The sequence below is a fragment of the Sciurus vulgaris genome (assembly GCF_902686455.1).
Source record: "Sciurus vulgaris genome assembly, chromosome: 12".
NCBI classification, from domain to species: Eukaryota; Metazoa; Chordata; class Mammalia; order Rodentia; family Sciuridae; genus Sciurus; species Sciurus vulgaris.
Genome location: NC_136473.1, coordinates 12,933,533 through 12,953,112, shown reverse-complemented (window position 1 = coordinate 12,953,112; position 19,580 = coordinate 12,933,533). Strand labels below are relative to the sequence as shown.

The window sequence follows — 19,580 nt, the reverse complement described above, 5'->3', positions numbered from 1 at the left end:
GCTATCACTGTGCTACATCCCAAGTCTTTTTTAATTAAAAAACTAAAGTCAAAAAAATCCCAAGTCTTCATTAAGTTGCCCAGGCTGAACTTGAACTTATGATCTTCTTGCCTTTGCTCCCCAAACTGACGGGATTACAGGCATGCACCACTGTGTCTATCAGATTTAGTACTTTATGTACTTTAAATGATAGAACTGGTTTTTGCAGTACCTTTCTTCTTCATAATAAGCCTCAATGTATATGCTGTTGTTTGACACAGATGACTAGTATTTCATAGTTAAGTGAAAGAGAAGAGATGGAAGTAGATGATCTGGTAAAGCAATTTAAGGTGTTATTCAGGTATCTATGTGATTACTTAGCTCAGAGACTCTCAACTTCTCACTGAGCCAGATAACTTTGTATCATAGCCATCATCATCACCTGCCCTACACTGCCCAAAATGCCTCCGGACATTATCAGGTGCTACATGCTACAGCTCCAGGAAGCCTTTCCCTTGATTCCCCATCATGTTCTAATTGCGAACCTAACTCATGCAGGAAAGGCACCAGTTGGATTAGTGATAAAAAGAAAAAAAGAGACCAGAACATTCTCATTTTTCTAATGTGCTGGGCCAGTGGAACACAAAGATGATGAAGGTGCATTTTCTGGGGGAGCTAACAGTTGAGGAGAGAGATACTATTTCTGGTTAAGGATTACAAGTTACAGGAAAGGTAATATGGAATCAAGAAGAATGGCTTTGTGGGTAGTTCTGGAAGGCTTTTGAGCAAGGGGAGAGATGTCTGAGGTGTAACCTGTAAGGTAGTGTGCCAGGCAGGTAGCATGACAGGTAGTGAGTGCTTAAAAAATGTTGCTTTCCTTAGTAATTTCGGAGTAGTGTAGTGTACCAAATATAGTTTTGGTCCCCCTTACTAGATACACATAATTTAATCACGAAGTGAAGAGAACTGTTGATGCTAAAGAGTAAAACTAGCACATAATATTAAGTAGCAATGGTACAAAGCAATTGAATGAGTTGCACAGCCCTGTATAAAGGCCAGCTGAAATTTCCTTTCTGTAGTTTGCTGCTCAGTATATTTGATTTTGTGAAGGAAAGACCACCAGTTGCACAGGCAGTCTGCAGTAACTAGATTAACAGAGGCCAGGTCAAAAGGAACTGTGTGGTACAACTCCTCTGGAAGCTGGTTATTCTTGTATAAATAGCCTAAAAATTGTCAAGACCTCCCATACAAATTTTAATTTTTGCTATGTAAGCAATGCAGAAACAGTGAAATGACTTTTTAGTTGTCTTTATTAAAAAATGAAACAAATTAGTTATAAAAACCTTTGCTCCAAATAGATACTATGTATCTTACAAAATTTTTTTTTTTTTTTTTTTGGCTTGGCTTTGTGTTTTAAAGATTACTATAGAAATTATTTCTAATATCATAAATAAATGATTATTTCTTCCTCAGAGGTTGATTTTGTAGTGCAGTATTTACAAAAACTGAATAAGTGAAAAACAACAGTTTATAAATCTGTACCATTTAGGATAAAATGTGTTAACTTTGTGTAGTGTTGCTTGTATAACAGCAAATAAAACCATTCAAGATTTTAGTTTTTTTTTTTTTTTTTAACAAGGGTGGTAAAACCTTTAAAACACCACAATATACATTTCATGTGCCTTTCTGACATTAACATGCAAAACCAAAGCTATTTGTTAAAACAGACTAATCTTCGCTCCAACTATGTAAACATTGTAAATTTGTAACTGTAAGTTCAATAGCTTTGAAGGCATATGTTTAAAACGAAAATAATTTAAAACAATATTCAACACTGCAACCCAAAGCTAATGGCAACTACTGTGCCACTGTGAAGTCAGATGTTAGAGCAAAACACAGGAAAATGAAAGAAGGAAAACGTTCTAAGGTGTAGAACACCCTTTTTTTTCAATCATGAGATAATTGTGTATGTGTGTTTCAAAATTTTAAAAAACTGGAAAATACTAATTTGTTGGCATCCTTCATGTCTAGGCAGATGCAGGTAAATCACGTGTAGGAACACAAAAGTGATAGAAAAAGTGGACCAATATTTTATAAATAGGTTGTTGTATCTAATGGGGGCAAACTCCTATGCATTTTAAGGTTACATTGTCTTGTTTTGGCAACCCAGGTTAACACATGTGACAATGGACATCAGTTGAGTAATTCAAAGTACACTGGTTATATCATTAGTGATAATTAGGGAAACTAAACTGATTCCATTCCTAAATACTTAAATTTGTCGCACGATGTATACGGTAAAGAGCAGTTATTGAACAACTGTGTCTCATAAATGCACGTCAGTGTCTGCTGCCAACAACTCCAACTCATACGGGGAGAGTTACATAGAAAGTGTTCTTACCAATAGCTACTCCTAAATGGAGCTGCTACTTTTTGTATATTTTCAATAAAGTTATTTACATCTGTAACAAGGATTCCACTATTTTCAAAGACTTCTCTTGAGACAGTAGGCTTATCTGTGAAGAAGGAAAAAAAATTGGTGAAAAACATCATGAATCCACTTTTTTTTTTTAAACAGGAGAACTTAAGGGAAAAAACAATCTTACGTACAAGTTCTTAATAATATGAGATGGGGAAGAAAAGAAAAAATGGTTCAATGTTAAGAAAAATATAAGCTGCATCCATGGGGGTGGAAGAAGGAACACAATATGACAATAGTGATAACTTCTGCAACTATTTAAATAAACTTTTTAAAAATGTCTGGTTAAGATTCACAGAAAACAAATCCTTTAGATTGCTTATAAGAGCTCATGAAATTTATTAAAGGACTATTAATTAGACAAAGCAACCATACCCCCACCTCTAGCCTTATGTGAATATGTCAGAACACATTATACTGAAAGTTTGTTCCTGGCTGTCAGATATGAAATGTATCCACACGTATGTTAATTATATGCTACTGGGAAGGACATTTCTAGAGCCAACCTATTTTGGCAACAAATCATGGAAATTAAAACTCAGGATGTGAATTTACCTGTTAGGAAGACAGCAAATCTGGCCTCAACATGCTGAACTTGCAGGTTTATCAAACATTTCAGTATTTCTGCTTTTGTTGGTGATCGAGAGTCACAGTGGTGATAGTGAAGCAATTCAATGATATTTGCACTCTGATATGATTTCAATATTAAGTTCTTTTTATGTGCAATTGAATCGATTCTGGAAAATACATAGGAATGTTAATAGCTAAATTAAGATTCAGTGTAAGTTTGTGACCATTCATTTACTTACCTGAATTTTCAGTTGTTTTATTCCTAGGACTTTTTTTTGCCTTTGTTTTAACCAGTTGTTATAACTCAAACTCATGAGAGATCCTACTCTTTGCTTCTTTGTGTTCTTTTTCATGACACACTTAGGTCCTGGATGTCATTGTCCTGTTGAGCTGCCTTAAAATATTATTACTGTAATGACTCTTGTGTAAATGCAGATTATAAATTTTGGCCTCATTTCATGCCAGAGAGACATTGCACATTTACCTACTGCCACTTCAAATTGTGCGGCCTGGCAAGTCTTTCATTGATTTGTACTGGTCTTTTTTGTCTGCATTAAATATTTGTATGCCAAAAGATCTCTATTCTGTAATCAGTAACTTTGTTAAAACTATGTAGCAGTTTTCTTAATTTCTCATCTCTCTTAAAATTCTAGTACTGTTTTCTTTCTCTTTTAGAGGAAAATGCATCCTTAATATATTGAAAGGATTTAAATTAGTTTAATTTATACTTAATAACTTACAGATATGATGAGGCTCTTCAGAGCTTTAATGTACTTCTCTAATTACTTAAGTTTAAAATTTCCCTCATAACTGCCTGGGTAACAAGATCCTCTGTGAATTCCAGGTTCTACTCCCTCTGGCTTGCTCAGACCCCTGAGCGCTCTCTGCTTTACTAGATCCTCTATCAAGGGAAAGCCTTTACTGGAATTCTGTTCTTTTTCCTTCCTTTAAAGGTTTTGTAACTCATACAATCTGTTATGCTTGCTCCTACTTTGTTGGAGAAAGCAGTATGGTAAAAGGCGTAAATAAGTCATTTTGGAGGAGAACATTCTGGGGTTGAAGCCCAGCTTCAAACCTGATGACTTTTTGATTTTGGAATAGTTTGTTCTCTAGGTGCTTCAATAATGTTAATATGCAGGATTTACTTTGTACTTTCTTGGTGAAGTTTCAAGGACACAATAAATGTAAAGCACCTACCAGTGCCTGACATCTTCATCAGTTAACAATGCCTGTCCAATCAACACTTTTCTGCCTCCCAGCCCACTCTTTTTCCTGTCTCAGGAGAACTGAGAGGCATACCTTGGATAGGCAGGAATCTTCAGAGGCCCCAGAACTCTTTTCCATAGAATCAAAATTTTCTTTTAACAACTATGAATAAATATCTAAAAAACACCCCATATACATTAAACCTAGTTATTATTTTTATAATTCATGGTAGTAGAGCCTAAATCTAACTATATACCGTTTGACACAAATTTGATTTCCATTAACCTAGAGAAGTGCATGGCTCAAATACTGTTATAATGCACAGCTTCCTTCATTATATGTCCTGCTACAAAACCGAAGTGCAACAGCTAGACACAGACCTGAACACTTGTGATGAAAGTGACAACTCACCTGGCTGCAGTGCTTGGAGGGACACTACAGCACAAAGAGCATAAGGGCATTTCTACCCCCACTCCAAAGTACTTACCTTATGTCTTCCTTTAGCTTTTTATTTTCTCTGTAGTGAAGTAACCACTTCCATCTTCCATTTCCATTTAGTTTTTCCAGAATTTTGACAATGTCCTTCAGTTGAACTGTAGAATGTTTGGCGAGAGATATTTTAGAATTTTATTTTATTTTTTGGCTCATGTGAAGCCACATGTAAAAAATTAGACCCATGGTTGAGTACATAACCACCACTACCACCTAAGTGGTTGGGCAGCTTCCACTCTCACAAAGGCACAAACTTTCGCCCCTCAACCACCTGCTTACCCTATAGCATGAAAGAACTGTGTAGGGCTGTACTAGAACTGTGTGGCTCAGTGGTAGCGTGCTTGCCTGGCATGTGTGAGGCACATACCACATATTTTAAAAAACTGTAGAGACGGGCGCACATACCACATATTTAAAAAAACTGTAGAGACAGGGGCATAGCAGTCTGCAATTAAAAGCTTGACTGGACAAGCCATGTGATAGAGTAGGACTCCATGCTGTTGGAACAAGGCAAGTTGAGATTCATAAACTCAAAAGCTACCAATAGTTTTAATCCCAGTTTCCATGCAGAATTCATGCTTCAGCAGATCATTTTAATCTGATCCAGAAGGAGCTCCCACATTGAGTTCTAATGTGATCAGAGATGGGGCAGGTTTGGATAACACATAAAAGTGTCTGCCATAAGAGAAGTAAGTTCTGTGGGAGAGTTCAAGATGATTACAAAATATGACTTACAGTAATTGTTTTTTAGATTTCTGTGATAGTCATCAGAAATGAAGAACAGGGCTGATTCTAAGCAAAAAAATTTACTGTACAGCAGACTTGATTTGGCAAATTGAAGAAGTTAAATACAAAAATCTCAAATTTGTATAAATGGAGTTTGGCCACATAGAGAAGGAACTTAGAAGCAGGTCTGGTGATGAAGATATCTAGTTAAAAATAGGTTAAGAGCCCTACCATGAGAATTACTATATAAAAAGTGCTTAGTAGTAGTTGACAGGAACTAAACCCTCAACAGGTGGCAACTGAAATTCTTTAGTTGATAATTTTTGATGTAATAATACTTGGGTCACAAGGTAAGGAGAAATGGATTTGACTAGATTTCAAAAAGAGGAAAATAAAAGACCAACCTAAAGTTAAATGTTCTAATATTTTGTCATCTGATATCACAAAGCCTCCTGTGTGAAACAACTCTTGGTAGGTGTCGTTAACAACATCTTCAGGGCTGTCTATTCCAGCAAAGATGACGTTGGGGAAATGCTTCAGTTTCAGCAGAGAAGGAATCTGTTAGACAGAAAAGGGCCCTGTGAAGAGAGTTCACCAGGCACATTTCCTATGCAAAGGTTTCCAAGGTCCAGGAACAGCTGGAAATATATTTGGACTACTGACTGGTAACTTGGTTGTGCATAAAGGACTATTTCTAAGCTCATCATCATTGCCTTCAATGAACTCTTAAAACTAGTTATATAAAGAGGTCTCAAGGGTTGAAAATAATTGTTCATGAGGACAGGTGCATCTAAGGCTTTGAGGACCTGTGAAGTAATCAGCAGGTCACATATATTCAGTCTTGTCTCCACAAGTTCACAGATAGGTGTCAGTGCTGCCAAGCTCATGTCACTATCTACTGACAAGCAGGATTATGCACCTGGTCTATGTCTGTAAGCTGGATCTTCTTGGAATAAGCAATTACTTTTTGTCAGCTACTAGGTAAATATCATAACAGAGTTAAGAAAATATTCCCAAGTCCTTTAAAAGCAAGATTTATTGTTAGACATCAAGTGACACAGATTTATCTCAAGTGAAAAAATTCAGCAATCGTTCACCTCTTCACAATTTTCGCTTACATAATGTAGATAGTTTATGAAACTTACTCTGCCCTACAAATACCCTGGTGATATTACAGTCTTCCATAGTGCACCCATCACCTTATTTCTATTATCTTCCCACTTAAAAGGCCCAATGGTTGTGTGTGTTTGCCTTTTCCCTACAGAAAAAGGCAGGCATGAGTCTCATACTACAGAACAATTTCAGTTCCTGGGGATACATTCTTGGAAAAAAAAAGATTCCAAACCTACTTGATGCAAATGTGATGATAAATCTTCATTTCTGATGATGACTATTAGCTTATCATTCTCTCTGTGAAAAGCCTGACAGAAATGCTCAGGTTCAATTTCTGTATGGCCTCCTTTCCTCAAAATGTTCTGAAAGATTTACAAATAGCTATTAACAAATGATACTTGCACAGAACTATCTTAGAGTTTATTAAAAGTAAGCCATCAATATCTAAAACCAACAAATTTAAAAAGTCACAAAAAAACACATCCTATTTGCTAAATTATATCCTAACAAAGCAACAGAAAGAACAGTTGGTTTTACTGTTAAATAACCTTTTATATATAAAAGAAATGACTCTTGTTTATTAGTAACAACTGAATTTAGAAGTTTATTTCAAAGGTAAAGCAATCTGTAATCATTTATGTCCATGAAGTACCAAAAATGTATGTCCTTAAATATCAAATTTATCTATCTAAATTTCTTCAAGGGCGTGAGATACCTTGGGGATACCAGATATTTAAGTGCCAAAACTAGCCAATTAAAAAACAAAACAAAAGCTATGTGTTCCTTTATCACTAATCGGGACTGATTCAGTGTCAGTTGTCCCTTCGATCTACATCTTCGAATACAATGGGTGATACAGTTTAAACTGTGAGTGCTTGTGAGGTACGGCTGTGACATGGCTTCTATCATACCACATAGAATGGCTTCACTGGGAAGGTCAAAGTGTGTAGTGAAGGAACCTCCTGAACTGAACAATTTCTGTTTGAGGGATTTGGGGTTTCCATTGTACACCCTAGTTATATCCAAAACACTCATGATAATTGTTGCTATTTCCTCTTGAAAAATAAGAGTGTAACTTGGCCTATTGGCCTTGGATCCCAAAACAACTAAAATTTGACTATTTCATCACCACTCAAAATGGATAGCATGAATTACTGAAGAGATTCTTAGAAGATTTAAAAAAAAAAAAAAAAAAAACCTACTGAAATAATTATAAATTTTTTCCCTTATTAACTAATGAACAATTAGAATGAATACATTTTCATTACTGAAAATACTGAAATAATTCACGTGGCATTCTGGGCTCTTCTATTGTGCACTCCAATTTCAATAGTAATAAAAGTGCTTGCAGATCCTCACCTTACATATAAACACAAATTAATGCTTCAGGAGTTCCCACAACAGAATTATCCAGGATACATTCTGAGTTTTTTTTTTTTTTTTTAATTTTTTATGCAGTGCTGGGGATCGAACCCAGGGTCTTGTGCTTGCAAGGCAAGCACTTTACTGACTGAGCTATCTCCCCAGCCCTACATTCTGAGTTTTAAAAACATTATTCAAGTTTATTTTAGCATGTATCCATTTGAAGATATTTATCTTTGCACAAAGTTTATTTGTTATCAAAAGTGGCCACATGATAAAACATCATGAAACAATGTATGCACTATAGAAAGCATATTATCTAGAAGTACTACTACAAATAAAATGCATTAGTAAGATCTCCCCTTCGGCAAGAAAACTAGTATCGCCTGCTCTGGAAAGGAACTGAAAAATAAGATGATTGTTTTGTTGCTTTTAAGATAGAAGCAAAAAAAAAAATTAAAAAAAAAAAAAAAAAGATCAGTATTTTGCTCACTGTGGCAAAACAGGTACATGGTCATGATGCCAACTCAGCTGATCCCAATTCAGTACATGTCTGTCTGGGTGCAAGATAACAAACAAAATTAAGTTAAAGGAAAGAGTTAATTTCCAGATTGCTTTGAAGGCCAAACACCTTCAGAAAGACTGAGGATCATTCAGTATTTTACCTTCTTAACTATACTGCCTATCAAATGGTAAGAAACTTGGAATAAAGACAAGGGATTGCATAACACAACAAAATCAAATCCAGGAGCCCTTTATTAAGAACCTTAGAGAATAGAAGGATCCTTGGCAGGGGGAAGAAAAAAAAAAAAAAACCTATGATAAAGAACAGATTCCAAAAATTAGGACAAAAGTTTAAAAATCTGACATATTTAAATGACAAAGTAGGAGCCATCTTACAGAAAATGTGACTCACAGAACAATGTATTCAAGTTAGCCCTGTCATCTGCCATTTTTCCATCTCTTCTCCATCTGCTGAAGAGATCTCTCTAAAAGGTAACGTGCTCTTATTAATCTTTTAAAAATGTTTTTTCAGTGGCTCCCCAGTGGTGACAGGTAAGCTTAGGGCCTAGCTCTGGGCAAGTGCCCCAGGCAAGGGTCTGATTACAAAGGGGACAGTGGGAATGACATAGGTCAAGAAGTCAGGACAAGGGAAGCACCAAATATGAAAGGCTAGCACAGACTTGGTGGTGCAGGATTGGAACAGGGGATGCTCAAAAACTTGGTTTTGCGTTTTATGTAGAGATATAAATGCATATTTGTGTGTACACATATAAATTTCCTGGCTCTGTGCCGAGAGGTCCTAGAAGCAGTGACACTCAATGGCACTGAGTTTAACCAGTGCCCAGCCCTTGGTTCTAAATGTGGTATTTCATAAAAAGACACAGCTCCTTGGAGAAATGGCTGACTTCAATGCTGGGGCACAGTAAACACAAGACAAGCCTGGAACATCAGGTTGCATCACAAAGTAAGGAAGTGCACAAAGAATTACTGGAGACTTGTCAGGAGGACATAGAAACCAGCTTATGGGAACTCCCACTGGTGGATCTGAGTGCTAAAATAATGAAGGAACAGATAGTAATCCTTTTAGTATAAAATGGACAAATAGGCCACACTGATATATGAAAGCAAATGAATGAACAAATAAATGGGAGAGAAGGGAAAGGTCTACTGTGCAGAATGTCAACTAATAAATGTAGAAGGAATGACTGAATTAGAATACCACCAGGTGGTAAGCAATCATCATAGCCATAACTGATTCAGACAAGACTCATCAATGATTTGGATGTTAAATGGGGTAGGTGAAGGTATGATGAGAAAGTAGGATTATTTGCACAGTCTCAAAAGCTTATTAATTACAAACTGCCTAATTAACTTTACATTGGCAAAATGTGACATTTTAACCAAGCAAAAAAGCTAATACATTAGTAAAGGCACAATCTGCCTTCTAATAAAATGCACTGAAAAGATCACAGCATTGTATTAGGAGCTTATTGCCATAGATGCTCACATCTTGAGTAAATATCACATAAATGCAAATCAGAGGAAATTCTATCAAATAACTGGCTTAATGTCTTTAAAGTTGCCAAGGCCATAAAAGGTAAGAAACAAGACAGGAACTATTTCAGATTGAAGACACCTGTGATCCCACATTGGGTCTGTAGAACAGATAGCTAACTTCCTAAATTTTAGGGTAGTACTATGATCATATACAAGAATATCCTGTACCCAGGGATATAAACTTAAGTATCAAGGGGTAATGGAACACTGCATGCAACATTTTCAAATGGTTCATAAATGTTAATATTGCTGTATCTAGGTGAAGAGTACTATTTCTATAACCTTTATGTAACTTTTTGCAATTATTTAAAAACTAAATGGTGTCAATATGTCAAACTGAAGAGAAATAAGTTCAGAGAGAATAAAATGAAAAAGCTAATGGTGAATCAAGATAGACTTTGGCTCCTCCCAAGTCAGGATTTCACCAACATAAAGGACCATGTAGTCACAGGAACACTGGTTATCCTAATGGTCAAAAAAAAAAAAAAAAAAGACATCCTAAACCAAAGGAAGTCCTTGTCAAGGGCTGGAATTGCGGCTCAGTGGTAGAGCTGTTTGTTGCCTAGCATGGGTAAGGCACTGGGTTTGCTCCTCAACCCTACATTCAAAACAAAATGTAAAAACAACAACAACAACAACAACAACAACAAAAACCCCAAAGGTTAAATTCTTTAAAAAAAAAGTCCTGGTCAATTATTCACATTACTAGAGGAACACAGGTAATAATTTCTGGAAAACCCGTATTTTAGTATAGTGAACATTTGTACGTACATTTGAATATGGGATTGTGTGCACTGCTAACTTGTGAAACTAGTCTTTTGCATTAATTTTTGTAACATCATACAAATCTTCAAAGTTGTAGACAAACACTTGTAGACAAACACTTAGTATGCAGATAAAGACTATGCTATTAAACCTAAAAACCACCTCATATTGTAATTTCTGAGGCCAAAACTGCTACATTAGTTCTAAAATACACTAAAAATTAGAAGGCAATCAATAATATAAAGCATAATAAGCTCAAAACTTTACCTTTGTTCTTAAAAAGAAAGACTTTTCTTCTGTTTCAACAAGGTAGAACAGGAAGGGACTCTTACAAGCTTCTTTCATAACACTTTTTAGTTTGACATGCAAGCTGGCACACAAGTCTGTAATCATGTCTTCGTAGGAGGCTGATTGTCTTGGAAAAGATGGATACACCTCTTGGGACATGGCTTCTCCAGAAGCCACGTTTAATTCTTTATCTTGTAAAAGAACTTGGTTGCTATTCATCATCACCTTATTGAATTCAGCATATTCATTGAGAATAAGTGAAATATCATTCCGAGATTCTTTCAAAGTGCTATTATATTTCAGTTTGTTGAGGTGGAATGAAACCGTCTGATTTTTCTGAGAATTTGTAAGATTTCTGCTGTGATTACATCTCTCCTTCCAAAAGGAGGAAGTGCTGTCCATATGGGTGGGTGGGTGGCCTCTTCTGTGCTGACTTTGCTGTCTAGCATCTGGATGCACAATTGTGACTAGAATGGGGCTTCTGCTCTTGGATGTGGGATGCAGAACTGGGGCCTCAGGTATTTTTGTCAAAGGTAAAGTTCCAACCATGATTTGGGTAGGTGACTCCTTTGGAAAGATGTTGGGGGAAGAGGTAGATTTCTGAGAATCTGCCTTTACTATTTGTTTAATTTTATGTGCAAAACGCAGATATTCCAGATCCAATGTGTTTTGGGTGAGGTCATCTGCCACCTGCCAAGTACTTGTCCAGGAGCTGAGCAGGCTGCAGTTTGCAGTGAAACCTGGCTGCCTCCTCAGGCTATGCAAAGTTCTAGATGTATCTTTGAATTCTTTCGTTATAGTAAAGTTAGCATAGGTTCTGGGGATACCATGGAGATCTCGTATTTGGACATAACTTGGCACACACTTATCTTCTTGCTTTAATCCAAAGGTCCTGTTTCTGGGAGGAAAGCTAGTCTCTAGCCCTGGAACTGTTTTATAACTCCAAGCTTCATTATCACTATTGTTTGAGTTTAGGAAAGACTCATAACTATCTTTTGTAGCATCCTCTTTTTTGCTGGTGTGACTATTTCTCATAGTACATGAATCTTCCATGTCTAATTTGGGATTTCTACAATCAAGAGAGTCTTGATCAGAGTCTCCAGAAAGTGGTTCATAATGCATGTCTGAATTCACCCTCATCTCTGTGTCTCTGCTTTGAGTTTCAAAATCAGCCTCAGCCCTGTATATATCTCTAGGGCTCTTATTGTCAATATGCTCTTTAGAGATTCCACAAACAAGAGAGTCAGAGGAAGCAGAAGTCCCTTTACTGATACTTTCACTGGTATCTGCTGTATTTTGGTATGAACCAGGATACATGGGAAAAAATCCACCATTCAGCAACTCTTTTATTTCACATGTTGACGTATCCTGTGGTGTGTGAATTTTTTGTTCACCTTTTGTTGAAGATGTAGAGTTAGAATGAAGGCTTACAGTACCTAGATCTGTGCTTTCTTCATGTAACTCAGCTTTCGTCTCACTATTCTTAAGTAAATTGGCCATTCTGACTACTGATATTTCCTGTGTTTGGAACCCTGGCTCTACACTCCCTGGTTGTGTACAATGGGTGAATATAGTGCTATCTGAGGAAGAACCAAGTTTTGGGCTCTCTGGGTGCATGTATGTTTGTGTAACATCAGCTCTATCAATGGAGGCAGAGTCCATGGACTTCACCTGCATATAACCACCAGCATCTGTTTTCAAATCACTCTCAAAAAGATTTTTTGTAATGCTTTTAGGGTTGGTCTTTTGTTTTAATGACACATTTACGATTCCACTTAGAGCAGTTGTAGAAACTAATCGGTCAGCCAAAGTCTTATTTTCAATAATCTTTTTAGAACTAAATGAAGGTTCACTGGACTCTAAGACAAGATGTTGTAAGTCCAAATTTCTGTTCTCTATACTAATTGGCTGCAATGGATTTCCTGATTTTACCAGTTTTTCGACAGAAGGCTTGACATTACCTCTGTATCTGGCAGCTGAGGCAGACTTGTTTAATACTGCATTGTAGCACTGCACCTTTTCTGAGAAAGAAAAACCCTCATTATGCTCATTTGGGACAATTTCCTCGGTTACTTTACCAGGAAGGATTGGTCTACCTTTTCTTCCTGGATTATTGGTTAACATTAGAGGTATTTCAGCAGAAAACTGAATTTGTTGCACTTGAGTCAAGTCACCTTGTCCCATTGGATGGTTAGGACTAACAAAAGAATTTTCTTTTTCAGTTATGGCTAAATCTCCTGAACCAATCTGGTACAGTTTGTTACTTTTCTCACACTGTATACCATGAAGTTCTAAACTACATGGAGACACAGCCTGAGAAGGTCGTGTTTCTTTAGTTGCTACTGGGGGGTCAGGACTAGAAGGTGGTGACACTTCTTCAATTAGAGAATCAAAGGGGAAATCAGAGGTAACATTAATTTCTTCTGCAATCTCAAGGGTGCAGTTTTCTTTAGAAAGTATTAAAGTAACTGGCTGTAAACTATCACTTTTTATTTCCTTATTTTCTAGTGGTTCTTCTGATACCACAGGACACACCGACATGTAACTAGCTGAATTAATTTTTCTGTTTTCCACGAGGGTTACCTCTTCTGGCTGAACTATTTCTTCAGCTATATCCTGAAGTTCTAAATTTGATACTGGGGCCTCCTGAAGTTGCTCTATTTCATCAGTTGCCATTTCTTCCTTGGGACTTGTAGGTGGTGATATTGTTAGAGTTAGGTCAATATCAGAATCTTCCTCCGACAACTCCAGACTGGTCTCTTCCCTACTCACGGACGGGCTGATTTGTTGGGCAAATGTTGAAGTCAATGATTCCACATTTGTGTTTTCATGACTTAGATTACTCTTGTCATTCTTCCTTATTTCTAAAGAGCCATCTGACGTAGTAATTCCTGGTGGAATACAGTTATGGGAATACCCTTTCCCCAAGGTGGCCGAGGCTGATGATGAGACTACTTCAACCTGGGATGGCTCTATAATCTCTTCTGAAGATACGCTAAAGACATTTTGAGTCTGCAAACTGCAATCCTGAGAGTCTTTCATTTCTTCACTGGGTAATGGATAATTAGAACTTCTGGCTAATGATAATGCTTCCATTATCAATGCTTTATTGGATGGTGGTGATGAGACTGGAAGAGGCTTCTCTTTCTGTAATGAACACAGTTCTTGAGCAAGTGCCTCTCTACTAACTGAGGAGGCAGAAAGGTGGTTAGTAGCTTTCTGTCCTGACACTGCTAGAGATGGAACATCCCTAAGACCCAGTGTTTGCACTTTTTCCAATGTAGCTATGGGATGTCTAGGACTCACAGCAGGAGATACTTGTTTAATCAGCGCTGTATCAAAGACTGTGGATTTATCAGGTCTATTTACTTCTGAATGTATTGGTACACAGGCATTTTTTTCAAAAGTCAGAGTAACTGGTTCCAGATTAATCATCACATACTCCATATCATCATCCATCCTTTCCAAGGAGGGCTGACATTCATTGTTTATGGGGCTGTTATGCTGGGTAAGATCCTGTACAGCACTTGTTTTTGGCTGCACTGCTGCATGAAATACATCAACTTTGTTTTCAAGAGTGTCATATGCAGACTTTTGATGTACCCCTGAGTGACTACTGGCCTCATCGTAAGTTGTGGTGAATGTGGCCTGTGTAACTGTATCATTATAAGAAGCCACTGTAGTATTTTCAAGTAACTGAAAGGTTTTTTCTTCACCAGCGATAGAAGGTCCATTAGTTTGCATATTCTCAATACCAGAAAGCACAAGATTAGAAGTCTCTAGTTTATCTGATGATTCTTGTTTGGCTTTCCCCATAATTACCTGAAATGACAAAAATAAAAATAAATAAATGTCAAACAGATTTTTTTAAACACAATTACACATGTGAAGAACAGAAAAGTCAAGGACCAATTTTATTTAGTCTGTGTCTGTTCTTTTGAATTTTCTAATCTACAAGACTACCAGAGGGTAGTGATCAAGCAAATCCATCTCTTCTTAGATCTTCAATAGGCTTAAAACACTATCAAAAAAATTTTTTTTCCCTTCTTCACTGAGCTATATCCTCCAGAGCAGAATTTTTCTTCCTTGAAAGTATATATAAGCCAGGCACAGTAGCGTAAGCCTATACCCCAGTGCTCGGGAGGCTGAGGCAGAAGGATCATGAATTCAAAGACAGCCTCAGCAACAGCAGTGAGACACTAAGCAACGCAGTGAGACCCTGTCTCTAAATAAAATATAAAATAGGGCTGGGGATGTGGCTCAGTGGTTGAGTGCCTGAGTTCAATTCCCAGTATCCAACCCCGGCCAAAAAAAAAAGATATATATAGATGAGAACGCCAAAACTTTAATTGTATAGCCTTTTGTTGTTATTATTTTTGGTACCAGGGATAGAACCCAGGTGTGCTTAACCACTGAGCACATTCCCAGCCCTTCTTGATATTTTAGTTAGAGACAGGATCTCACTAAGTTGCTTTAGGGACTCGCTAAGTTGCTGAGGCTGACTTTGAACTTGTGATCCTTCTGCCTCAGCCTCCTGAGACACTGGGATTACAGGCATGTGATACCATGCCCAGTTTTAAAAAATTATAACTTTTTAAATGACACTTTTGGAAGAAAAGTGGCTAGACTACTGCATTCTGTTTGCCAAACAGCATATCTCAATTCAGAAATGTGGCACTGAACAAAAAGTACCCAACTTTGCTGTTAATGAGATTAAAAGATGCTTTTTCTTTCTTCTTCTTCTTTTTTTTTTTTTTTTTGGTGGTACTGAGCATTGAACCCAGGGCTTTGAGCATGCTAGGAAAGACTGAGTTACATCCCCAGCCTAATTTTTTTTTTTTTAAATAGGTGTTTTTTTAAATTCTGAGATAGGATCTTGCTAATTTTTTGATCCTTGTCTTGAAATTATGATCCTCCTGCTTCAGCCTCTCAAACAGTTGGGATTACAGGTATAAACCACTACACCTGGCAAGAGATAACTTTTAAAGCTAACTTTCCTATTAAATATCAGTTTTAAATTAGATTATAAATATAATTTCATTTGGTACTTTCCATGAGACAGAGTAAATTAATTATTATCCCCCATACTCCAAATAACTGATTCTGGTAAATAAAGGTTCCTTCCCCGAGATACCTTCTTTGCTTAAAACTGGAGATAATTTTCACTTTCATACCTCTTATTCCACAGAGTAACAGAATTTATCAATGCAGTTTGCATTTACAAACTAAAGGGAATGATTTAAACAATAGAAAGAACAACTTAGGTAAAATATTAGTAGAACTACCTCAGGACAGTTCTGATTACTCCCATAAAGAGGTTGTTTATTTCTGTTGAAAGCCTCCAGAATGGTCTTATCTAGAATATAGTAAAAGGGACTGATTACATAATTTATGTATCCCTGCAATGTTTGGACCACTATGCTCACAGATTGCCTACCAAGTCTTGAAGCACATTATGTTGGGAGTCAGGAAGTGTTTTTCAAATTTATATTTATATATATATATATATTTTATTATCAGTGTACAATGTCTCCACAATAAAAAGTCTGATGATATAAAGAACTGCTCTTTAGATGACTAAAAGCAACATACTACTGGTTTCTAGTGCCTACTATGCTAGAATACTCTTCACATTCCGGGTGCCCACTTGCTGAGGAAGGAGTAGCATAACACGTGTGCCTTAGAGGTGCAGCCAAAATATCCAACAAGATAACAGAAAAACTTCTGAAATCTAAAATTTTGAGCACTATCATGATATTCAAAAAGTTTTGGACTTTGGACTATTTCAGATTGGGGGGTTTTCACATTAGGAATGTTTAACCAGTAAATCTGAACATATTCCAAAATCTAACATATTGTCAAATTTTAAGTACTTCTGGTCCAAACATTTTAGATAAGGAATATGCAACCTGTATATATTAGAGATTGTTAGCAATCTTTAATTTAAATATTCCTTTATACTTCTTTATATCCTATTTTTGTGTTTGCCAAAAATCATTCCAAAGATTAATACTAATAATTACACACTACCACATCAAAAAGTACTATATATGAAACTAGTGTGGCAGGTAGTAAAGGAATTTCACCTAACTGTAAATATTTTATCATTCTAAGGTAGTAATTTTAACTGGATTTTATGTATCTCCTTGAGAATCAGATAAAAATTTCTCAACCCCATCTTCAGAAATAAATTATACACATTCTGAAAGTATATATACACACATAAATATATTCAAGTTGCTGGTAAGTTGTCTGGATTTGAAACTTGGCTTGACAGTTTACTATGCATCATCATCATTTAAAGATATTCATCCTCTGAGGCTCACCACGGACCTCCAAGTCTCTAGTAACCTCTGGTATAGAAACACTGCCCGCCTCGTAAGTGCTGCCCAAACCCATGCAAAATTATTCCAGAGTAAATCTGGGCATTTTGTCAATCTATTTACTTAGAATTATGTAACGACTTTCTGATTTATTCCTGTTAGAATCTGATTATCTGGTCTGATTGAACATCAGCTGAAAACAATGGTACAAAAGAGTTCATTCCATTTTTAGAAATCATTAACTGCAATGATTTTCCTCTCACAGGCCTAGTATTCTACTATTCAATTATTTATCTTCAAAATTAATTCTGGTATAGTCAAGTTTAGTTTAAGGTTTAACAAAGCCTTTCTAATGTTTATTAACATGTGATTCTTAATATCTAGATAAGACGTGACAAGTATTAGCATCACCTTTTTTATAAAAATGCTCAGTGAGAACAAAGTAATTTGCCCCAAATTATAAAAGTAGTATGTGACATAATTATAGTGGCTCCCCTAGATCATCTGTCCTCACCCTACACCCCTATGACCTTTTTCTACTCCTGTTTTTCAATCAGGATGATAAACTACTGCAGACAGTGTAGAGCAACACTTTATGAAAACCAATTTTTTGGCATTAAAATCCTTTACACCACTGTCCTAAAATAAAACACCTTACTCTGAATGTGATTTTGCATACCAAAAAAAAAAAAAAAAAAGCATGAAATTTCTTCAAACATAATGCCAACATTCATAATATTCAGTTTTTCTTACCTCATTATTACAGGAATAGATGAAATTCTGGTTTTCTGAGTTATCTGTATGACACTCTGTTGCAAAAGTTTCTTTCTGTTCATTCTGTACACAGAGTTCCAAACCTCTGGCAGGTGGTGGTTTAATCAAAGGAAGCAAGCAGTTAGGGCCAGGGAAGGACATTTCTGCAGCATGACCCCTGGATGTTTCATTAGTCTCCAACACAGGTTCTATGGAACATCTTTCCACACTGGAGGACTCCTCAATTTCACTGAGTTCAAAAGACTCTAAAGTGCTATTTATAGACACATATTTTGCTGGATTGCTGTGCTCTACCACTTTTCGGGATGATCGTAAAACTTTGTTCTGATTACTGTAAAACAGAGCTACCCACATGTGAAGTAAAAGCTTCACTTCTTCCACATTATCAGGCAAATTAGTGTTCCAGGGCCTAAGATTTTAAAGAACACACAAAAAAATTGAAATAGTTATGTGATTTTCTTATAAGTAAGTGCCTCCATTAGAACTGTAGTTTGTGTTCGTTTTTATTTTAAAAATTACACAGATAGGAATGAATAAGCAAACATGAAGTTGATTTAACAAATGCCTTTGGAATCTAACATTTTAAATCTAACCCATTTTAAACAGAAGGGCAATGAGAACATTTAAGTGAGTTCTTTCAAACCACAACACCTGTGGCAGAACTCTGATCTGAACATGACTAATTCCTAGTCTCCTAAGTATATATAAACATGGGCAAGTAAAGAAGTCTGATATATATGCAAAGTCCATTTAGTCACATGTGAACTGACTGACAGAAAGCAATACAGTGAATGCTTCTAACTGTGATGGTTACTATTTATCACGATGGGCCAGTCACTGTGCAGAAGTCTTAAATATATGTAACAATCTCAGTATGTAGCTCCTGCTAAACCCATTTTTGAAAGTGTTATGCACAGACTGTCATCCTTCAATAATGAGACTTGGAAACTTACTAGAAATGTCACCTCCAGGCCTCACCCCAAAGAGAATACACCAGAATGAGATCTCTAAATGAGCTACATACACAATAAAGATTGGAAGCACTGTCTAGAAGCACAAAACTTACTTAGGGTCACAGGAAGTAATAAATGGGAAGAGCTTAGATGCAAGCCTACCCTACTCTAAAATCTAAGCATTCTGCTAGTATTGCCTTGAAACTTCCATAAGGAAGATTTCTAGAATAAGCCTATGCAAAATCACTTATTCCTATCAATCTGATTATTAGTAAGAAATAATTTTTAATAATAAATAATTTTTAAAAACGTTCGTCTGGAATTCATCCTAAAAAGCATTATTTCTATGTCTTATACTCTTACACTGAGATCTCATCTAAAACCTTTAACTCAAAGACTACAAGTGGTGATGGAATTCTGTAAAATGGAAAGACATTTATGAGGTTAAAGGTATCTTTAAATACTCTCCATGTAATCACCAATATGGCA

General features: G+C 36.3%; 1 protein-coding gene across 8 annotated transcripts in view; it reads right to left on the bottom strand.

Annotated features, from left to right (window-relative positions):
* Positions 1-45: 45 nt before the first annotated feature.
* TASOR2 (transcription activation suppressor family member 2) overlaps positions 46-19,580 on the bottom strand; it is a 66,089-nt gene continuing 46,554 nt past the window's right edge. For all 8 annotated transcript variants that reach the window (XM_079107541.1, XM_079107543.1, XM_079107542.1 and 5 more), the window contains 7 exons: positions 18,118-18,547; positions 11,021-14,863; positions 6,802-6,927; positions 5,857-6,010; positions 4,722-4,827; positions 3,014-3,195; positions 46-2,495 (listed from right to left, as the gene is read on the bottom strand). In XM_079107541.1, the coding sequence (XP_078963667.1) occupies positions 2,377-2,495; positions 3,014-3,195; positions 4,722-4,827; positions 5,857-6,010; positions 6,802-6,927; positions 11,021-14,863; positions 18,118-18,547 (4,960 nt within the window). In that variant the 3' untranslated portion in view covers positions 46-2,376. The remainder of the gene's footprint in view (positions 2,496-3,013; positions 3,196-4,721; positions 4,828-5,856; positions 6,011-6,801; positions 6,928-11,020; positions 14,864-18,117; positions 18,548-19,580) is intronic.